Below are 22,228 nucleotides of genomic sequence, written 5' to 3' on the forward strand. Positions count from 1 at the left end.
AATATTTTTCTATGCATTTGCCCATGAGAGTATTGTAGGGGTCATATAGAGGGGGCTTCTATTTACTTTTTGACATGGGTCACCCTTCAGTTCCCCAGTACAAGTTCGAGCCCAAAGCAGTGGCTGTGAGATGTTAATCACAGCCATGGTGGTAAATGAAGGGTGCAAGAAGTGGTTTAAGATGGACTGGAACCTTCCAGTTACCTCTTGTCTGTTCATCCAACTGTCCACTTGCTCACGGTCCCGGCAGAAGAGATGAAAGTCCAGGCATTGCTGGTATTGTTGTTGACGCTTGGACCACAGCTCCCTCAGGGCAATCCAGTTGTTTTTAAGTGTTGTCATCTTTGGGAAGGAGGAGATAATGTATCAGAAGAACATTTAATCAATTTATTTTATCTTATATTTACTACGAAGCTTATAAATGCAAACCCTTTTGAATGTTACAAAAATGAATAGAAAATGGGATGAGATTACAATCCAACGTCTAAGCAAATAGTTGTGGTACAGAGAAACTGGGATACATGCCACAGAAGAGATTAAATGTACTGTATATGTAAAGAAGGAAGAAAAGATTAATTCGGATTGGATTAATTAGGGAGTAAATGTAGGAAAAAGTATGAGAAGTTTTGTAGGAAATGGAGATTTAAATAACAGAACAGAGGGGTAGTATCAGGATTGTAGGAGGCCATAACACTGGGAATAAGTGGATATTATTAGGATACTAATAATTAGGTTATAGAATGTGCTGTAGAAGACAATGTAATAGGTAGATTAATCGCTAGATAGTTCATGAAGTTGAATTTCACAAAGCACTTAAAATGTCAGACTGAGGAGTTGGCCTTTTACACTGAAAAAGAAATAAGAACAATCCAAGAAAGAAGAAAAGAACACATTTCCAAACACAGAAAAAATAGTCTTTGTTTCTGACCAACCATCTGCCCAAGAAATTCTAGTTTATTACAGTTGCTGCTATAAACTTCATCAAAAAAGCAGCACACATTTTCAGAATCTCAGGATAATGGCTAGGTTTTCATGGATTTAGGGTTGTGCCAAAGAATAAAATCCATATTATAATTTTACCACAGAGTTCTGGGGAAATTGAAAATATCTTTATTTCAACCTTACCCATCACACAGAGCTGGAGGCTGGAGTCTAGTAGGATAAAAAGAGGCATGCAGATCTTATTGTGACTGTCACCTCAAGGACTGTTTGGATTCTGTGACTGGATTAAAATCTCTGGGTCAGGGGGTTAAGACAATTCCCTGTGTTCTGGAATGTTAGAATGATGGCAAATCTGCTTTCCTCAGACTTCTGTGTTGAAAATTTCGAGGTACACAGGATGTAGGAAAATCAGCATGATTTGAGATTGTAAAAAGAAGAGAGGAAAAGGTACAGATAGCAGCCATATGGCAGACACCAAGCTAGGCACTACAGGGGACCTGAACTTTAAGAAGGTACAGACCTCATTGAATTTACAATCTAGATATGAGGAGGAGGATGTGATAAAGTGAAGCGTATAGAAGAGTCTAAATAGTATGAGGTTTTAAGTTAGGGAGAAGTCAGAGAGTGAATGAAATAGACTCAAAGGTAAGCAACCACTCATCATGCTGTCAGGTGACACAGTTTAGGTAAAGCGTATGCAAGAAGATCTCACAAAGCCTGTTCAACTAGGTTACCTTTTCCTGAATTTCATCAGAGGCTTCATGGTTGCCATCCAAGAGCTCCCAACCAGTCATTTCAGCATTTTCAAATCGGTCATCATAAGAATCAATCTCGTGCTGTGGCCACACAAAACAAGCAAACAAACAAACAAAAAACAAAAATGTCTCAAACACAGCCAAAAACCCGGCATTCTTGGTGATGATGCAAACTCCTCCTTCCTCCTTTGACTGGGTAGACCTTTCCTGTCTACCTTATGCTGCAGATGCCTGTCCAGCAGGGCTTCCCCCGCAGCCACGTCTGCGGGCAGCTCATCGGCGTTGATCAGAGCAGTCTTCTCCTTCATCCAGCCTGAGAGCTCATCATAGTCAGATAAGAACCGCTGGTACCTGTGGAAAAGGTGAGGTAACGGAGAGGAAGGAGGAAAACGAAAGTGAAAGGACTTTAAACAGAGTTAGGGTCAGACTGAGTTCAGATGGGTGAGATGTGCCTCAACCTCATCCTTCCCTTCCCTCTCCCTGATGGACTTCCCGTGGTTTGCAGTCAGCAATCCTTTAGTGCTGTAAAGTCCTTCACAGAAGGCTCACTATTCCTAGGTATCGTGGGGATTGCAATGGACAGTCATTAAATCTCTACCACCACGAGGTCACAGAATCCCAGCAGTACTTGAATAAAATGCAATGTAACCAATATATAAATAGATGTCATCTAAATAACAGAAAGCACCATGTGGGAGAGGGGCCAGGATTGAGATGGGATTCCTTGTATCTTAGCTCACATTTAACACTATTAATAAAAAACAAAAACTTCAGGGTAGGTAGTAGGGAATGAATTCTATTGTTATATTGTGTGCACATGTGAACACGTTAACAACGAGAATCCCACTGTTGTGTGTGATTATACTGTACCAATAAAAATAATTCAAAAAACTGAAACAATGGTTACCCATTCAAAAATTTTTGATTTGCAGTCATATCAATAAGATAAGTACTATCTTCTGGTAATTTAATTACTAACCATAAAAATTAACAAAATTACTAAAATAGTGCCTGGTGACCCTGTTTTTTGTTAGCTTTTAACCTGTAGTTCAGGAAATGATTTGGGAGTTATTTCTATGCTCTTTAGCTTGGAAATTTATTCCAGTTCTGCAGCAGGAGCCAGAATTTTGGAATGTCATATCATCTGCCTTTCCAGCTCTATGGGCCACTTTACAATACCTTGCGATGATACACGCAGGTGAAGTCCAGGGTGCAGGTTGGTGGAGGTGTTATGCTGAGTATCACATCACAAATTAAAACTTTATTTGCCCCCACTAAATAGACAGGAGAGCTGAGACCCTCACTATTTTCTTCTTTGGACATTACACTTGACACCTGCGGAGATAAACAGAGCAATAGAAAAGAGGGAATATCTCACCCATAAGAAGCCTGCAGTTTTGCATATCTGGCAGTAGCCAAGTCACGGATGTGCTGCCAGTCGGAGACCAGATCCTCCTTCATCTGCTGGATCTCAGGTTTATTCGAAGGATGGGAAACCATCAGCTTGTCTGCTTTGGCACATAACTCCTTTACCTTTGGAATGAAAAAGAAACCTCGTAGGAGATCAAGCATTCTGACTCCTGGCATAGTGTCATGGCACAAGTGTAACTGATCATATGAGTAATAATAATTTACAAGTATATTTATGTTGATATATGTGAATTGGGGTATTAAGAGATTATAGAAGAGAGTGGAGTGGATCTAGGCTGCAACACTCAAGCCCTCCACAGCCTAGAAAGGAAGCAGCTGAGCAGAGAGCCTCCAGCAAAGTCAGGCCCATGACTTTCTACTCCCACCCCTGTGATGAGCAAAACCACTGTAAACTGAACCAACTGTGATGGAGGGTTCTGTGTCCCAGATGACCCCCAGAAAACCTGCACCTGCAGGCCCCACACTTGCAGACAACCTCCAAGTGCTTAGGTAGCATCCTTCCAAAGAAGTTCTAATGAAAAGAAGTGGGCACCCACAATTCACAACTGCAGACAGTAGGAGTTCAGATATAGGCAGGCCAACTGATTTTCTATCCCAGTCACAAGAGCAGTGCTCTGGCGATCTGCATCAGCCATGGTGGGGACTTCTGTACCACACTCCACCCACAGACAGCCTGCGGTTATAGGACCCACACTTGCAGATACAATTCTCTGTGCTATTTTAAAGAAGGCTGGCATAAATGAAGACATCAAAATGAAAACTAAAGGAATGGATAACCTTTGCAATAAATTAATTTCCAGAAATTTTCCAAGCCTCAGGAATGAGGGAAATTTAATACAAGAGGTATTTAGAACCCCAAGTAGGCAAGATCAAAAAAGATCCTCTCCAAGACAGATTATAATTAAAATGTCTAACAAGCAAAATAGGGAGAGGATCTTAAAAGTCATAAGAAAAGAACAGCAGGTCACATTTAGAGGTAAGCCAAAAAGAATTTTCTCAACCTGGATCCTAAAATCCAAGAAGACATGGAATAATATATAATAAGCTCTGACTAAAAGCAGTTGCCAACCAAAATTAATATACCCAGTGAAACCATTCTTCAGAATTGAAGTTGAAATAAAAACTTTCCATGATAAGCAGAAACTAGAAGAATTCATAACCACTAAGCCTACACTACAACACATACTCAATATTTCATGCAGAAGAAATGACAAATAAAAATCAAAGCCAACATACGGATGAATATCATTAGTAATAATAATGAATTAAAGAAAAATCAAGTCTGAATTAAGCATTAGAAAAAAATCAAAATGGCAAGAAATAAATCACATCTCTTAATAATACTGAAAGTAAATGGTCTAAACTGTTCCATCAAAATACATAAAGGAGCAGAATTGTTTTTTAAAGCAAGACTCAGCCACATTTTCCTTATAAGAGACTCACCTAATAGGCAAAGACATCCATAGGTTGAAGATGAGAGAATGGAAATAGATATACCATGCAAATGAAGACCAAAAGTAAGCAGAAAGGCTACTCCCAGATCAAAGTAGACTACAAGCCCAAATTAATATTTCATCCATTGGCAGTTGAATTCATTTTGTTCTTGGCAGCACATGAAACTTTCTCTAAATAGATCTTATTTTAGAGCAAAACACACTACTTAGAAATTACAAAAATGGAAATAATTCCTTGCATCCTATCAGATCATGATGGAAATTAGAAATCAGCAAGATAAAAAACAGAAATTATTTTAACACCTGGAAATAAAACAAGGCACCTTTAAATGAGGAGTAAATCAGGAAAGAAATTTAAAAGTTCTTAAAATGAGAATAGTGATACAACAATTAAAATCTCTGGGACAATAGGAAGGTAATTGTAAGAAGAAAGTTTATGGCATTAAGTCCCTACTTTAAAAAGAAAAAAAGAAAGATCCCAAATAAATAATTCATAATGTTATGCCTCAAGACCCTAGAAAAAGACCTAAAAAGTGCCAAAAATCCATCAAAGACAGGAAATGATGAGGATCAGAGCTGAAATTAATGAAATTGAGAATGAAACACAGTAAAATGATTGATGCAACAAATAATCAGTTCTTTGAACTGATAAGTGAGATTGATTTAAAAAACAGAGAGAGAGAGAGAGGCACTTCTGAATTCCAGATTATCTTTAGAAACTATTTTGAAGTTTTATATTCTAATACACTGGAAAATCTAGATAATATTGACAAATTTCTAAGACACATATGATCCACCCAAATTGAACCATGTAGATATAGAAAACTGAACAGAACAATGTCAATCAATGAAATTGAGGCAGCAAGTTTTCTGCATTTATTCCTTTATATTGTCTCCCTAAATTTTACTGTGGGAGTCACAAAAACATTTCTGCCCACAAGGCAAAAAAAAAAAACCCAGTAATATTATACCACTTTAATCACAATTCCTGAAGAACAGATTACTATGTCAAAATGTAGATACAGGTGACTTTCCACATATTACCATTAATTCTTTCATCATACTCAAATATAATCAGGTATTTTGTATGGTTTGGCATTTTTTATCATTATTCATCAAATCCTAGGATTTAATTATTTACTATTATTTAAAAAAAAGAACAAAAACAAGAAAACAAATGAGAGAGAATGAAAGAAGATGCATGGTGGATATTTGTAAAAACTGGTCACAGGGACAGAGTTACAATGAAAGAACAGCAATGTGAATCTTTCTGTGGGTCGATTGCTCTGTGGACACTCAGTAGTCATTGGCTTAAGTTGCGGCTAACATTATAAAGGGAGGAAATAAAGGACAAGAAACATTCAAGGAGGTAGGCCTCCTCCAAGTTCTAGTATGCATGTGTCTAGTCTTCCAGATATAGGAACTGGGGCTTTTCAGCTTACAGAAGGAAACCTAAAGGTAGATTTACCCCAAGAGTCTCCGTGTTCATCATAGAATGAAAAGAAGAAGAATGCTTCCCTGATACACTGAGTGAAGAACAGAAAGAAGCAGGATTCGATGCAACAGAAGAAAATGTGGACAGATGATTCTAGCCATAGGGTAGTTTACTGAGAGAGACTAGAGAAATATCCTCAAAGATACCATTTTATTTTTATATTCTGAAATATATAACAGAAGACAACAGAATATAAATCATATAAGTATATTTAAATAAAAATAATTTGAATAAAATTAAAGACTATTCAGTATCCCATGAACTTGGATAAGCAAGAATTCGAATAAAGAAAAATATTCAAATGTCACATAATTTCTCCTTTGTTGAAGATAGTGGATTTAGGGTGTCCTTTGAAGGCATGGAGTTAGGCAAGAGGTCTATCAAGTACATTTTCTAATTGCAGGGGTCAGCCATTCCTTCAACAGTGTCTTACCTTGTCGTCCATGACAGCAAGGTTTCTCTCAAGTCCCTTATGATTGTGAAACAGTGCCTCGGAACTAACAAGATCTTTGCCATAGTCCTCAGAGGTGACTAGAGGCTCCTTCTCTTTGATCCACTGCATGGCTTCAGTCATATCCCTACGAGACATTAACATGAGCTCCAACAAAACAAGATGGCAGGCATTGCAAGACAAAGAGAGCAACAGAGCATGGAGCAGGCACCAGCCTCATTCTCCCAGGTAGCAATTACCTACTTTCCTGCATACTAGCAGAAAGTAATTTAAAATATTTTTTTCTTGTTATTTGTTTCCATTGAGATGTTAAGAAACTATGCCTCCTGATGGTTGAACATCCAGAGATGCTTCCCATATCTGAATCAGCTATTCATGAGAACTTTCCTTCTTCCCAAATCCACTTTCCACCCCCATCTAATTCTTAATCACTTTTCTGAAGAGCTTCCATCACTAATATGCAAGTACTCTTATTTCTGAGGTTATTGTTTTGGTCTCCCCCCACTACAGCATTGGCTATAGACTGGATCACAGTCTCCTTAATTCCTTTGCTGTCCGAAAGGCAAGCACATGATGCACTTTGGTTTGAGTTATTGATCACTAATTGCTAAGAGGAGTAGACAGAGGCCAAATGGCATGTTGCTATTTAATAGTCTTCTATAAGGAAGTGACCAGATCCACACCTTTTGAATCTCTGGAGATCCGCAGCACTGTACAGGTTTTCACGTCGCTGGAGAGCCAGATCACAGAGACGCTGCCAGGCTACGTTCACTTCATCCTGCTTTGTCTTTATCAAAGGCAGCTGAGGATGGCTCTCCTGTGGAAGGAAATCAGCACTGGAGTTATGCAAAGATGAAGTCACATCAAATGTCATTTAAACACATTTTTTTTCATAGCGTTTGTATTTTGTCAGAAGTAGAGAATGACCACCACAAGTAAACACTGAACTTCACCAGAGCCCTGCTCCCTGGCTCTACCCTGATCCCCGTAATCAAACACACAAAACCAACCTGCCAGACTTTGTATCCTTTGCCTACAGTACTGGACTAGACTGCTAACGCAGACTGCCCAGTCGCGATATTATTTTCAGAGCTCCACAATTTTGATGCCTGCCAAATCCCCTGTAAACTAGAAACCAAGGAGAAGAAAAGAAAATCCTCTTTGTGTGGTATGACAATTTTCCAAAATCCTAGGACTTTGATTCTTAACTGTTTTGTGGTCATGACTCAACTTTGATGAGTTCTTATATGCCCAAGTCCTCAACTCCTCCTGTCCCCATTTCTTTCCCATTCCATTCCCATTTCCAAGTTTCTTCATACATAGTTTCTACATCCTCCTTCTAAAGTGTATGGTCCCATCTGCTATATTGTATAGACCCACGCCAAGGAGCAGAAGATCCACTCTAATTGTATTGGATTCATCTTTTCTGTGGTAGACTGGAAAAAAAAATGGGGATCATGCTGTTTTGTCACTTCCCCCTCTAAGAGACGGAGTTTGTTTCCTCACACCTTGGCTTAGGGTCAACCTTTAACCTGCTTACCAACAGAATATGGTACAAGTAATTTTCTATGAGTTCCAGCAGCTAGGTCTCTAGAAACCATTTGTTCTCTTGGGACACTGGCATATAAAGAAGAGTGGCCTCCTGAAGAATGAGAGACCACATTGAGAAAATCTTCCTGGCCAGAGCCCAAACACAGGGTGGAAGCCATCTTAGGTCCTTCACCACTGAGTGGGGCCGCCAAATAACTTGAATCACACGAGAGGACCAGGTGAGATCAGGAGAATGGCCCAGTCCAGCAGCTCAACTATCCGGCCAATGGACTCATGAACAAAAGACATGTTTGTTGTTTTAGATTTCGTGTTGGTTTTTAAAGAAGTAATAGACAAATGGGAAACTTGTACGACAAGAGAAAAAAAAATGGTAGAGAGGGAAAACATAGAGTATTGGCCATGTGGCCTGGAAAAAAATTAGGAAACATTGGCTGGTTTTCCTTCTTCAGAATCCATTCTTCTGAATTCTTGTTAATAAAGAGCTATGAACATTCATACTATGGGTTGTGATCGTCATGAAACTGGAAGTGGATAAGTACAATAGAGCCAACTGTTAAGAGATTGTGTGTGTGTGTGTGTGTGTGTGTGTGTGTGTGTGTGTGTTAGATGAAATCCTAGCTTCCCTCTCTCTATTCTTCTGGAAAGAGAAAGAAGAAAACTGGGAAGACTGATTCTATGCAGACACACACACACAGTGTCTTTGCATATACTAAGATCACTTATTCCCAAACTGACACTTTGCTTAATCAGAGACTAAAAATTTATTTCAGGCATTTCTTTATAAATGATAGTAAAACTAACTCTGTTCTCCTTTCCACCCCCTAAAACTCATGTACAATAGCATTGTATAATATAGCACGTTGTGTCTAAGCACGTGTGTTTGTGTGTGTATGTGTGTGTGGGTGTATAAGCACACATAAATTTTGTATTCCCTGCTAATTTATTCTTGCTTCTTTTCATGAACAAAGACTGCTCTATAAATATGTGTAATTAATGTACTGCATAATACAGCAGTAAATTCATTGCTCCTTATAGACTTAACTCCTTTACACACAGAGACAAACATACACACATATTCACACAGATACATTTCCATGAACTGGCCAGGGGTAGATAGATTCAAAGGGGAGAGGAAAGTGCTCAGGTTATGTTACTACAGGAATATGCTACCCTCTGTTTTATCACAATGTTTGATTGCCCTCCTATCCACCTATTTGTGGCCAGAAATTCTTGGAGGCCAGAATCCTTTCCCTGAAAGGACACTCACTCCCATCTTACCGCAGCACACTCGTCGGCATACTGGTTCACTCTATCCACTCTCTCCTGTCGAGCTTCCAGTTCTTTTTGGAACTCTTCAAACTTCTTATGCAAAATTTCTGTTCTCTCCCAGTCCTCACCCAGCTCTGCAGATGTCACTATAGCCTCCTGTAGATACAGAAAAGTTTACTGACCCACTAATAAACATTTAGGAGTTTCTGCAGGTCAAAAGAATAAAACCTCTGCATTCTGAGATGCAGATACTGGGGGAACCTGGGAAAACAGCCCCCAACCCCAGGAAAAGCCAGAAACCAGAGTGCGCTTCTTGAATGGGCACCTTGGCCAAGGGGACAGGGATCTCTGAAAGAAATCTTCAGTAAGATCAGGTGCACTGTTCGCCCAAGCCTCTGGAAGTACCCTGTTATGTTTTTGAAAGGTGAGGAGTCAATTCATTCTGATTCTACTCCAACACCCTTTTGTAAATACGAAATATCTTACAACACATTGCACTAGATACACGTTTGTGTACATATTCAATCTTAAATATGAGAACATTCCCTAAGCATTTAGAAAAATAAAACCCATGGATATAGGAACTGAGAGGAGATTAGAGAAAGAGCTGGAAATACTCTCAGTCAAGCCCCAGAGTATGAACAGAAGTTAAAGATCCCAGGAGGCAGAACAGGGATAAGCCCAGATCATATTTCAAGTGGTATTCTTCATGTAAGTCTTGTCTGCTCCATATTTGGATGCATAGGTTTAAGCTTATGCCCTACAATGGCAATCTCCAAAATACCTCTCAATCTTTGCCAGAATCCCCCGTCCTCCCATGGAATGAATGCCAAAAACAAACACTCTGACTTCTTTGTGAGCAGTCTGCAGGGAGTTGCTATGAAGTTCCTGGGACAGAAGGAAGGGAGGCCCTGTATGCATTCTGTCCTTTACCTTGTCTCCAATCCATTCCAAGATATCTTCACACTCCTGTAAGTATTGTTGGAACTTCAGGATCTGCAACAGCCGGTTGCCTTTCTCCTGCATCAACTCCATCAGCAGTTCCCACAGGTTGGAGAGTTCTTCCAGATGGGCCTTTGCGAGACAGAGGCAGAATCATTTAGGCACAGAGGATTTGGAGCAGGTACTGACTCAGAGACTTGTGCAGAAAAAAGAGCTGGATTAATGATTCCTCTTCCCATTCATTCATGCATTAATTGGTCAACAAATATCTAAAGAAAGAAATAGGATGCATATGAAAACAGCTCTTACACTAAACCAAATATAATCTTGCATGGGAGAAATTTTTTCAAAAACACCTTGGGGTTTTAAGGTGGAATAATGACAGTAAAATGAACAGGAAGACAGATGCATGGTACAGTGCTTATTTGAACTGAACCTTAGGGATCAGAAAGATTTTTGACAGGTAGATGATAGGTAGAAAATGTTCTAAGAATAGCAAATAACTGTGGTAATGCTAGAGAAGAAACAGCACGGAGTGTTTGACAGAAAGTAGAAAAGCTACAATTTTGCTGAGTTACTGGAAATCAGTAGCACCAAAACAGTAAGAGTATTTGGCGGCTATATAATTTGAGACCATATGGAGTGTTTTGATTGCCACTTTAGCTCAGAACATCATGTAACACATTTCTTGTACAACTGAAGTTGCCATCTTTGTCATACCTTCAAGAATTATATTTTTTCAGCTCCTATGGTGCTCAAGGTAGCATGTGGACTGCATTTCTCTAATAGCCCTAATGATTTTGACAGATAGTAGATGTTTTTATCATTTCTCAAATCAATGTAGAATATTAGTTACCGAATGATATAAAATTGTTTCTATTTTACATAAATTTTGAAATTTTCATTGTGAGTTCTTTCTAATAAGACTCTTTTCTGGTTAAAGTCTATATTCCCTTATCATATTTTATTGATAGTAAAATAGACTAGATTTTTTTTCTTTTTGTATTGGGACTAAACCAGTGCAGTGCTTTACTCTTGAACCACATCCCTAGTCCTTTCTGTTGAGACAGGATCTCCCTAAGTTGCTGAGGCTGGCCTCAAACTTGTGATCCTATTGCCTCGGTCTTTCAAATTACCGGGATTCCAGGCATAGAATTTTATGCCACATCCAAAAGACAATCCCCAATTTGAAAACATGTAATATAAGTTTTTTGACAACTTAAAAGTTCGTAAACAGTAAAACGTTCACTAATAAAATTAAAGATCATAAATGGGTATATTAATGCAAATATCTAGAGTGCACAGGTTAAGTTAGAAAGTGTTATCTTTAGTTCTAGGAATATTTTCTGAAGACGGAACTTTAGGGGTTTTGTAGTAAAAGTAAAGGAGAGTTTGAAAATGTATTATATTAGTCGTGAGGCATGGGGTGAGAAAAGAAAGAACTTTCACAGACAAAGAGGAAAGATTTCAAAGTAGATTCAAATGGGAGACCATCACTTGTTCAAAGAGTTTAGGAGCCAAGGAGACTGAAGTTGAGGAAAAAATAAAAAAGTCATTGGAAAAAGCTATTAGTTATCTGAGAAACGTGGAGCAGGTTGAAATGGTCTTGATCTTGAACCAATAATCCTACAGTGGCATGAAGAAGACTGTAGTACCATTTGATGACATCTACCAATCACAGTTCTCTTCCTACTCCAAGGAACACAAGGAACCCCCCATTAATTCTTCTCCCTCAATCTCAATAGAACACCAGAGGCAGATGCCCTTATTCTTTTTTTTTTTTTAAAGAGAGAGTGAAAGAGGAGAGAGAGAGAGAGAGAGAGAGAGAGAGAGAGAGTTTTTAAATGTTTATTATTTTTTAGTTCTCGGCGGACACAACATCTTTGTTGGTATGTGGTGCTGAGGATCGAACCCGGGCCACACGCATGCCAGGCGAGCGTGCTACCGCTTGAGCCACATCCCCAGCCCAGATGCCCTTATTCTTAGCCAGCTACATCAAGGTTTATATCTGGTATAATCAGTTAAAACCCTAATAACAAATTTAACAATGAGAAACTTCTCCGTGAGACCCCTACCATACATTTACCTTGGTGTCCTCATGGGCAAAGTGATCTTCAGTAAATCGGAGTTTTCTGATTTCTTCCAGTTCAGGAAGGACTCTGGATTTTGCTTGCACTTCTGTGACAACAGATTGGTGCTTCTCATATTTCCCCTGAAGTTTGGAAATCAGAGTTAGTTTATAGATAATGAATCATTGTCTCCCTGGCCATAAAGTGAACTTCATTCTTCTCCTCTTACTTTCAGACAGAATTACTTGCTCCTTATCCTGGATTCGATGACAAGCCGTGGCCATAGTTGCAATTGTCCTATTCTAGAAGAAATAGTCACTTTGGGTAATGCTCCTAAACATAGGTTTTCAAAGGGTCCCAGGGTCCACATCTCTCTACGATCTCTCCATGGAGAGGGTCAGTCCTTTTCTGTCCTCACTGACTTTGGGGAATCTTTAGCAAATTCCTATTATTTTAAAGGCTTCATAGAGTCCTATGAGAATTAAAAGACGTGACACATCTCCTTCAAAGAAAGCTAGGAATAGCTAAGTTCCACTGAGAGGAAAGCAGAATGAAGAAGAGGCCAGTCATAATAATGAACTTTTAAGCATGCATCCTGGACTGTTCTTGCTGTCATGTGTGAACTGATCCATTTAACATACATGTTTTGATATTTTTCCAGGTACTCCCCGTCCTTTCAACATGAGAATTCCCCTCTTCTGATCAAGATGATGGCACGTATTATAATACCACATCAACAGATAGGTGTGGAAGTCTCCACCTAACTTCTTCTCCTGGGACTTTTGATTTGAATTTAACAAGAGCCATAAGTAGCAGTTTGGAGAAAAACTAAGAAAAATCATGATTCTGAAGAGAATGGAAAGCAAATGCTTTAGAAGTATTTACGATTTCTTATCAGGATTCTGTCCTTAATGTCACAAAATATTGAAATCCCATGGTATGTCAGAGATTCCTTGAGCTCTTTTGTCCATGGTTTAATCTCAAATTCTTTCTTGAATGAGTTTCCTTTGTAAATAAGATCCTGAAGGTTAAGAAGTTAAAAACGTATGTCCTTTAAAGACTTAATTACGGTCCTTAACAGGTAATCTAATCTTTCTATTACATCAATCCACTACTATTAACCAGCTAGACACTTAGATCACAAGAATGTGAGTTCTGAGCATAGAAACATTTCTACTTTAAACAACTGACAGACTGCCTTTTTTTGTTTTTCAATTTTTCTTTTCTCAGCCTCATCTCTCCAAATTTATAATGGGAAATGCATCTTTAGGTTTTTCCTAAATTTAGGTTTTTCCTAATTCAATTTTTGAACTTCCCACTCCACTGGCTTACTTACTCTGGTTTTGTCTCTAAATGGAACCAGATTGCACTCACACCTGCACCTCAACAATCATAGAATGAAAGACCTATTTCCCTCCATCGGAAGCCTAGGGTCTGCTGTGGGGGAAATCTGTGGAGCTGAAGTACCTGTATGTTCGTGGGATCTTCATAGCTTCTTTCCTCTGCAATCTTGAGTTTCTCCTTGATCCACTTCTCCAGGTCATCTGCATCTCGCCTGAAAACCTGGTAGTAGTAGGATTCTTCGAGTTTCTGGCCCCTCTCAGCAACCCGTTCCTTGAACCTCTCATACCGATGCAGCACCTCCTGACGCCGCTGCTGGATTTCTTCTGCTGTCTCCAAAACCTTTGGCCCACTGCTCTCCAACATCTGTAAGTTAAAAAGCCCCTACATGATTAAACTATTGCAGTGCATGCTATGAACTTGGAAAATTATTATGCATCAATTAAAATTAAAAATAAATAAATAAAAATGCTTTTATCTGTTGCTAGTTTTTATTTCTTTAGCATGCTGTCCTTCTTATATATCCCAAGGCTTTTATTTACTTATGCTGGATCTATGTTTAGATATCTTTAAGCTTATAAATGCTTATTGCTTGAAGCACTGCAGTTTATTTATATAATTTTAAACCACAGAACCCTTTTCATCCAAAACACTCTCTCAATTTTTCCCATAAATGTCTACCAAGATTTCTTTTTCTGTAGATAGAATGAAAGTGAGCTAAGGGAGCAAGTCCAATGAGCAAAATCATGGAATTTCAGATGGATAGAAAAGAAATGAAATTTTATGGCCTCTAAGAGCAAAAAATGTCACTCACTGGTAAGTGCTGAGCATTCTAAACTTAATTGATTAAATCTTTAGAAATTATTTGCAATTAACTTAATGAATTATATACAATATTGGAATTTTTTTGTTTCTTCATACTTGAAAATGTAGGTCAAGTGTTATTTATTCTTTTTCTTTGCTTTATTCAAAAACATTCAAAGTTTAACTTCAACCTGTCTTATACCCACTTATCATAAATTTCTAATTATTAGTATTTCAGTAATTGTTTTTTGGAACGTAAAATCTTGTACAAACAACATAAAATAACCCTCTCCTTTAAAGGGATCCAACCTATGTGACAATATTCAGCAAAATTTCCATAGGGTCCACTTTCACTCATGTTGACATAAATACTGTTCCCTGGTTTACCTTAGTCAGAACATTCAACGTAGACTTTAAATTTCATTCTCTCATTAGTCTTTCTAAATATAATTGCTTCTTTGCAGATCACAATTACTATTGCAGCTATAAAATTGCACGGGGACTCAAATCTTTATTATTTTTTTCCATGTTACCTGTTTTTTCTCTATGTGAATTGACTTAACAAGTTGTTGCTATATGGGCATAAGTCCTAGGTTATTATTTAAAGTGAAACATTCAAAGAAAGGAGAGAGAGTAAGAACAACTCTTAATGACCCTGTTAAAGATAGTATAGAAAATTCAAAGCAGACAGATTTCTTAATAATATTAGTGACAAATTGCGCTGAGAATTGAATTCTGTACTCACAGTTTCCATTGGAGAGTGTTCCATTTTTCCTGAAGATCTAGAACTTGGCAAGATAAAATGTTTGAAAGAGAAAGAGAGACAGAATTCACATGGAACTGTCTACTCTCATTCAAACAGGGATGTCAGAAACGTTACAAATGTGGCCAAAAAAAAAAAAAAAAAATGTGGCCTGCAGAGACAATCAACATTATCTTCAGGAGACATAACCAGCTGAGGCAGCTGCTAACTTTCACAGATACAATGTTGTGACTCATCAGTTTGGGGAGTCTGTGGTACTCAGTGTCTCAATAGGACTTAAAGGGAAAAAAGTTCAAACAAAATTTCCAGATGAAAAAGTAGGAAGACAGTCATAGACATAAGACAAAAGGCTGTCTTCAGGTTGTGTTTTGTTTCTTTGACTAGTTTTAAGTTTGATAATGTCTGAGAATCATGGATCAGGAAGGGATTCGGGATTGCTCATTCTTGACTCTGTAGTGCAGAACTAAGAGCTCAAGTCATACACATAGGTTCTTGTTCTGATGCATTTCTACAACTCAACAACTTCATCAGGCATTTAGCAGCCTTTAAGTCAACAGATTATCTTGACTTTTTCTGGAAGTTCATTTTTGAAAATAGGGAGACGGTTTTCTCTGTGACCTCATAGATTGGGTTTTTGAAATTGATCATTTAAATAGAAGGAAAAACAGTTGAGTATATGAATGTGTTCATTTTGCATTTAATGAAACAACAATTAGGATCCTACATTTGACAAACTGTGCCTCACAGAACATTTGAAAACAGGACTGACTTCTAATATATGAGATAAAAGTCAAAATTATTTTACATATTGCTTTTAATGAAAAGTAAAGGGGAAATTTATTTATTATTTATTAAAGGGGGAATTAATTTATTTATTTATTCTAAGTAGGCATATATGACAGCAGAATGCATTCTGATTCATTATACACAGTTGCAGCACAACCTTTCATTTCTCTGATTGTACACAACGTAGCATCGAGGTAATGATGTCCATCTCATTCCACCATCTTTCCTGCCCAGTGGCTCCTTCCTTCCCCTCCCTTCCTTTTGCTTAATCACAGTCCCTCCTTTTTTCCCACCCCTCCCCCATTATGGATCAGCATCCACTTATCAGATAAAACATTCAGCCTTTTGTTCTTTGGGATTGGCTTACTTCACTTAGCATGCATGATATTCTCCATGGAGGAAGAAGCTTTTTTCAAAGGCATAGTTCTTTTAGTCTACCTTACTAAAGTGGAGCAAATAAGCAATTAAAAAAAAAAATGCAAGATGGCTTTAAAATCTCCTTACAAAGTAGTGGAACCTTCCAAGCCAAACTTCATTCCATTTGCTTTTGTTGCTTAAGCTTTTGTTCTCACATCCCCCAAATCATCAACAAGACCAATGGCCTGAAGTTTTTCCATGTGTTTTCTTCTAGCAGTTTTGTTTAAGAGCTTATGTTTAGGTCTATAGTCCAATCTGAGCTGATTTGGGGGCTATCGTGCAAGATAAGTACTCTATTGTATGTGAACATGTGATTTTTCCCAACACCATATGTTGAAGACACAATTTTATTTTTATTTCATGGTGGTCAGTCCTATTAACTGGGCCATCCTGTGTCTTTGGCCAAAAGGTTATTATTATATGTTTGGCACTTTTAGTGAGATGAAAGAAACAGGAAAGAAACCAGAAATGCTGATATACTAAGAGAAGTTTAACTGAAAATAAAGGAAAGCAGAAAGTAGTCATGAATTTGATTTCTTATGTGAATATTCATAAGCCAAATAACCACAGAATGAGACTTGACACCAGAGATTACTCTATCATATAAAAGTGGGAATGATAAAACTGCTTTACAGAATCTTCTAAAGATTAGAAACTAATGTAAATGAATCACACCAATATACACGGTAGATCTGCAATGGATGTTTGTTCTTATCTTGGATAAATATAATTTAATTTAATTTAATTTAATTTATAATATAATAAATATAAATATAATTTCCTCTCCTCACGCCAGCTCCAGACTGAGGTTCCCTAAAACATGTGATCCAACAAATTTGCTAAACTTTTGTTTCCACCTTTAGTGTCAAATATGATTTGAATGGAATAAAATCATATTATCCTCCTAGAAGAAAACATGGGGGAAGACTCCATGAAGTTGGCGTTGGCAATAATATCATGGATATGGGGATAAAAGCATAAGTAACCAAAGCAAAGGAAGACAAGTGGGACTAGATATAACTGAAAACTTCTACAAAGGAATCCACCAGCAAATTAAAGGGCAACCTACAAGATAAAGAGGAAAATGATCTTATCTATTAGATAAAAGGTTTAACTATCCAAAATATACAAGGATTCCTTCAGCTCAATGGCAAACACAACAATAATAACAACAAAACAAACAAACACAAAAACAGGTCTGGGGATGGAGCTCAGAGGTAGAATGCTTGTCTAGGAAGCACTCAGCCCTGAGTTTAATCTACAGCACTGAGCCAGGGACTTGAATAGACGTTTCTCCAAAGAGATACAAAGGGCCAAGAGATACATGAAAGGTGTTCAATATCACTAACTTTGGGGAAATGTAAATGAAAACCACAATGAAGATCACCTCATACTTGTGGGTATGGCTATTGTCAGAGAGAGAGAGAAAGAGAAGTTTTGCCAAAGATGTGGAGAAATTGGAATCTTTTTACATGGTTGGTGGAAATATAAATTGGTGAAGCCAGTATTAAAGTTGCTAAAAATAAAAATCTAACTACCTTATGATACAGCAATTCCATTTCTGGGTATATATCCAAAATAATAGAAATCTTTAAGAGATATTTGCACTCCAGTATATATTGCAACACTATGTACAACAGATACAATATGAAAAAAACCAAAATGTCCCTGATAGATGAATAGATTTAAAACAATGTGGTCTATAAAGACATGGCAAGCCAAGCATGATGTACATACCTATAATATCAGTGACTCAGGAGGCTAAGGAAGGAGGATTGCAAGTTTGAGGATAGCCTCCATAACTTAGTGAGACTCTGTCTCAACCATCCACAAGACACTAATTAAAAAAAACAACAACTAAATGCAGAAATATTAATAGAGTAGAGGAAGGAAGGGAGGAAAAGGGGAAATACTGGGAACTGAATTATAACAAATTATATTCCATGCTTTTATAATTATGTCAAAATTAATTCTACTGTCATTTAAAACTAGAAAGAAACAATAAAAAAATAAAGATCTCAGTGTTAGCATGCCTGAGGACTGTGTTTATTCCCCCAGCATTGCAAAACATAAGTACATACATATAGACATACAGTGGAATATATTCTTTAAAAAAAGAAGGAAATTCTGTCATATAGGACAATATGGATGAAACATGAGGAACTTATACTAATCACAGAAGGACAAATGATACAAGTTATGAAAGTATATAAAATAGTTTAAGTAATAGAAGCAGAGAATAGAATGGTTATTGTCAGGGGTTAGTGGAAGAGAAGATGAGGTGTTGCTAGTCAATGGATATAAAGTTTCATATATGCAAACTAGCTGAAGATCTGCTATCCAACCTTGTAAGGGCCTTTATGCAATATCATGTTAATATTTATTGAATAAAAGCCCTTACAAGGTTTTGTACACTTAGAGTACAGTATTGTACACTTAATTTTTTTTAAATGGGCAGATTTCACATTGTTTGGGCTAAAAATTTTTAAATGTGGATAAGAACCACAGTCCTTAGAAAAAAGTAGCAATGTTGAAGTCCACACAAAACATTCAGGGAATAAGTTTGATTTATGAAAGCAGATGAGTTCTTCAGGCTTCAGTCATTATAGCCCGGAGAGATTCATTGTAAAAGTTGCTGATGGCTCTTTGGCTGTTACTCTGGCTACTGTTGACTTTAAATTCAATCTACCCTGTATTTCTATTCTCTTGAATATGATATAGATTCTCCAGTCTCTAAACATTGTTTATTATTATTATTAATACAGTATCAAGACATGTCCTTGGGATGGATGGGGGACAGGATGAGAAAATCTTATGTCTTAGTGGTTTAACACTTAGACCACTGACCTTCTCCTTGTACTTATATCAATTTCCAAGAATGCTCATCAGTCCATATAACCCAAATAATGGCATGGTACTGGCATAAAAACAGATATATAGACCACTGATACAGAAGAGAAGACTCAGAGACAAATCCACACATCTGCAATCATCTGATACTATCAAGAATATCAAGAATGAGCCTATAGAGTAGGAGAAAATCTTTGCTAGCTACACTTCTGACAGAGGATTGGTATCTAGAAAATGTAAAGAACTCAAAACACTTTACACTAAAAAACCAAATAACCCAATTAATAAGTGAGGAAATAGACACTTCTCAAAAGAAGAAATACAGATGGCCAACATCTTACTATCAAAAACTATATTTATATGAAAAAAATGTTTAATTTCACTAGCAATTAGGGAAGCTCAAATCAGAACTACACTGAGATTTCATCTCACGTTAGTCAAAATGGCAGTCCTCGAGAATACAAATAATAATGAGTGCTGGAGAGGGTGTGGAGAAAAAAGAACATTTTTACATTGTTTGTGGCACTGTAATTAGTATAACGACTGTGGAGATCAACATGGAGTTTCCTCAAAAGACTAGACCCTGAACCACCCTAAGACCCAGCTTTACCACTTCCCAGTATCTAAAGTCATCGTACTTCAACAATACTTGCATACCCATATTTAGAACACCACAGTTCACAAGAGCCAAACCATGGAACAGATCAGGTATCCATCAATGGATGAATGGGAAAAGAAAACATGGTATGCATACACCATGGAGTTTAATTCAGCCATAAAGAAAAAAAAAAAGAAGTTATGTTATTTTCAGGAAAATGGATAAACTAGAGATCATTGTGTGAAGCAAAATAAGTCAAACTTGGAAGGTCAAGAGTCACATGTTTTCTTTCACAAGTGGAAGTTAGATAGGAAAAAGTAAAAGAAAGATGGGGTCAGATCTCATAAAAATCCAAGGGAGATCAGTAGGGGAAAGGGACCGGCGGGGTGGGGGCGGTGTAGGGGACAGGGAAGAAAGAGGGGAGTGCTAGGGAGTGAGTGATATCAAACTATATTGTTCTGTTGTGTGCATGTAAAAATATGTAACCACAAACCCATCATCATGTGCAACTCTAATGCACTAATAAAAGATATGAAAAGAGAAGGAGAATGCTCATCAGCTCTGATCACATAGAAATCCTGATGAGTCTCAACTCAGGTAAAGAATATATGGCAGGTTTCATGGAGACACAAAAGTACAAAAAATCTATAAAATTGTGCAATACAATGGACAAAAAAGTTTTGAGAGGTTACAGGAGACATTGGAGTTGGTCCCAGACAGCTTAATTTAAAGAGAAAGTAAGAGCAGGCAATTCTTATGTTGTTGTTGTTGTTGTTGTTATTATTATTATTATTATTATTGCTTTACAAATTTGCAAGGCCACATACATTTACAAATAAAATTGAAGAACAAATAAATTTAGAGGAATTGGTGTTATAAAATATTAAGAGAAGACAGCTGCAAAAAGACCTTTTGACTATCAAATGAAATTATTTTCTGTTCAACTTATTGATAAGTCAGAAAATGCAGAAAGTTTTAAGAGAAAACTAGTTTTTAAAATGGGAGTCCTGTGTACAATTTTAAAAGGGTGGGGCTGGTTTGTAGGGTCGTTGTACTTGGCCATGGTTATCAGCTCTGAGCAGATCTGTACTTCTCACTGTATCATAATCTGCCCTGACCAGCTTGTATCAGCCCCTGCTCAGGCAATACAACAAAGTGATGTGTTTGATCTTCTCCTGGGCTCAGACACTCCTAAATTTATGCCTTCATTTACTGTGAAATTTTTGGAGTCTAACTTCCTTGATTCTTGTACCAACAAAGACTTTTGTGTTACCTTTAATGTTAAACTAATTTTCCACTATCTAATAGAAGTCATTATTAATCTATTATTTTTAAATTTCACTTTTTCTTTCTCCAGAAATAGTTGTTATTTTAAAATTTATCCAGGTTTTGATTACTAAATGATTCAGGACAGTACAAATATTATCTAAAAAATGAAAAGTTTCAATTCTCTATAATAGGCAGATTAATCATTACTAAGCCCATTATATTCTTAATAAAATTTAAATTTACAATAACCAACTGATCATTAAATGCTCAGTAGAACTGGATTGGATTAAGAAAATCCCAAACACTAGCGTATATTTTTTCTTATACAATGAACTATACAGTCAAAACTGGAAGACAGTTTAGGATTATGGAAAGTATGTGGGCTTGAAGTTGAACCACCTACTTTTTATGCTCAGTTTCACCATTTTATAATCAAATGGTTATTGAAAATTTTACTTACATTTTATTAAGCCATTAATGAACAGAGTAATGACTAATCTACCTATTGCAGGTAATTTATATGTGACTAAATTTGGGTAGCAGATGAAAAAGCACTTTACATTTAAGTCCACATAGTAAAAGAAATATTATTGCTAACTGAAATAAATAATGTCAATGGCATGTATTTTAACTACATCAAGTTTTATATTTCATGATCAAATTTTAAAATCTGAATGTAAATGGCAGAGATCTGGTATGGTATAACTTCCAAAAAGCCAAGTATTTTTCCAATTAAAGAATGATTTATAATCTATTAGTACCAAATATTAAGAAAAATTGCTTGATGCTCTTATCCACTAACAGTTATCTCTGAATATAGAGACACTAAAGGAAATCATTTAAGCCTAAATCTTCCAAAGCTTATAAATCCATCATATTCAGTGACATGGTCCCATTCAGGAAAATAAGAACTCAAATATAGTTTCTCTTTAGAGCAGAGGTGAGCAGGAAGGAAATAGAATCCAGTGCTGGAACTAAACAAATATTCCTTTCCAAGCCATGACTGAACTATGACATTTAATTACTATTTTTAAGAGACCA

At 37.0% G+C, this 22,228-nt stretch overlaps 2 protein-coding genes across 2 annotated transcripts in view; one reads left to right on the plus strand and one right to left on the minus strand.

Annotated features, from left to right (window-relative positions):
- SPTA1 (spectrin alpha, erythrocytic 1) overlaps positions 1-15,273 on the minus strand; it is a gene marked incomplete at its 5' end in the record, with an annotated part of 73,073 nt that extends 57,800 nt beyond the window's left edge. Inside the window, 11 exons of the mRNA XM_081306060.1 lie at positions 205-342; positions 1,677-1,778; positions 1,913-2,048; positions 3,076-3,230; positions 6,511-6,655; positions 7,212-7,345; positions 9,358-9,504; positions 10,282-10,422; positions 12,377-12,502; positions 13,827-14,066; positions 15,250-15,273. Coding sequence (XP_081162186.1) covers positions 205-342; positions 1,677-1,778; positions 1,913-2,048; positions 3,076-3,230; positions 6,511-6,655; positions 7,212-7,345; positions 9,358-9,504; positions 10,282-10,422; positions 12,377-12,502; positions 13,827-14,066; positions 15,250-15,273 — 1,488 coding nt within the window. The remainder of the gene's footprint in view (positions 1-204; positions 343-1,676; positions 1,779-1,912; positions 2,049-3,075; positions 3,231-6,510; positions 6,656-7,211; positions 7,346-9,357; positions 9,505-10,281; positions 10,423-12,376; positions 12,503-13,826; positions 14,067-15,249) is intronic.
- Positions 1-22,228, plus strand: part of LOC308655784 (interferon-activable protein 203-like) — a 441,182-nt gene that overhangs the window by 175,679 nt on the left and 243,275 nt on the right. The window lies entirely within an intron of this gene.

The sequence above is a fragment of the Spermophilus citellus genome, assembly GCF_964194105.1.
Source record: "Spermophilus citellus genome assembly, chromosome: 9".
Taxonomy (NCBI): Eukaryota; Metazoa; Chordata; class Mammalia; order Rodentia; family Sciuridae; genus Spermophilus; species Spermophilus citellus.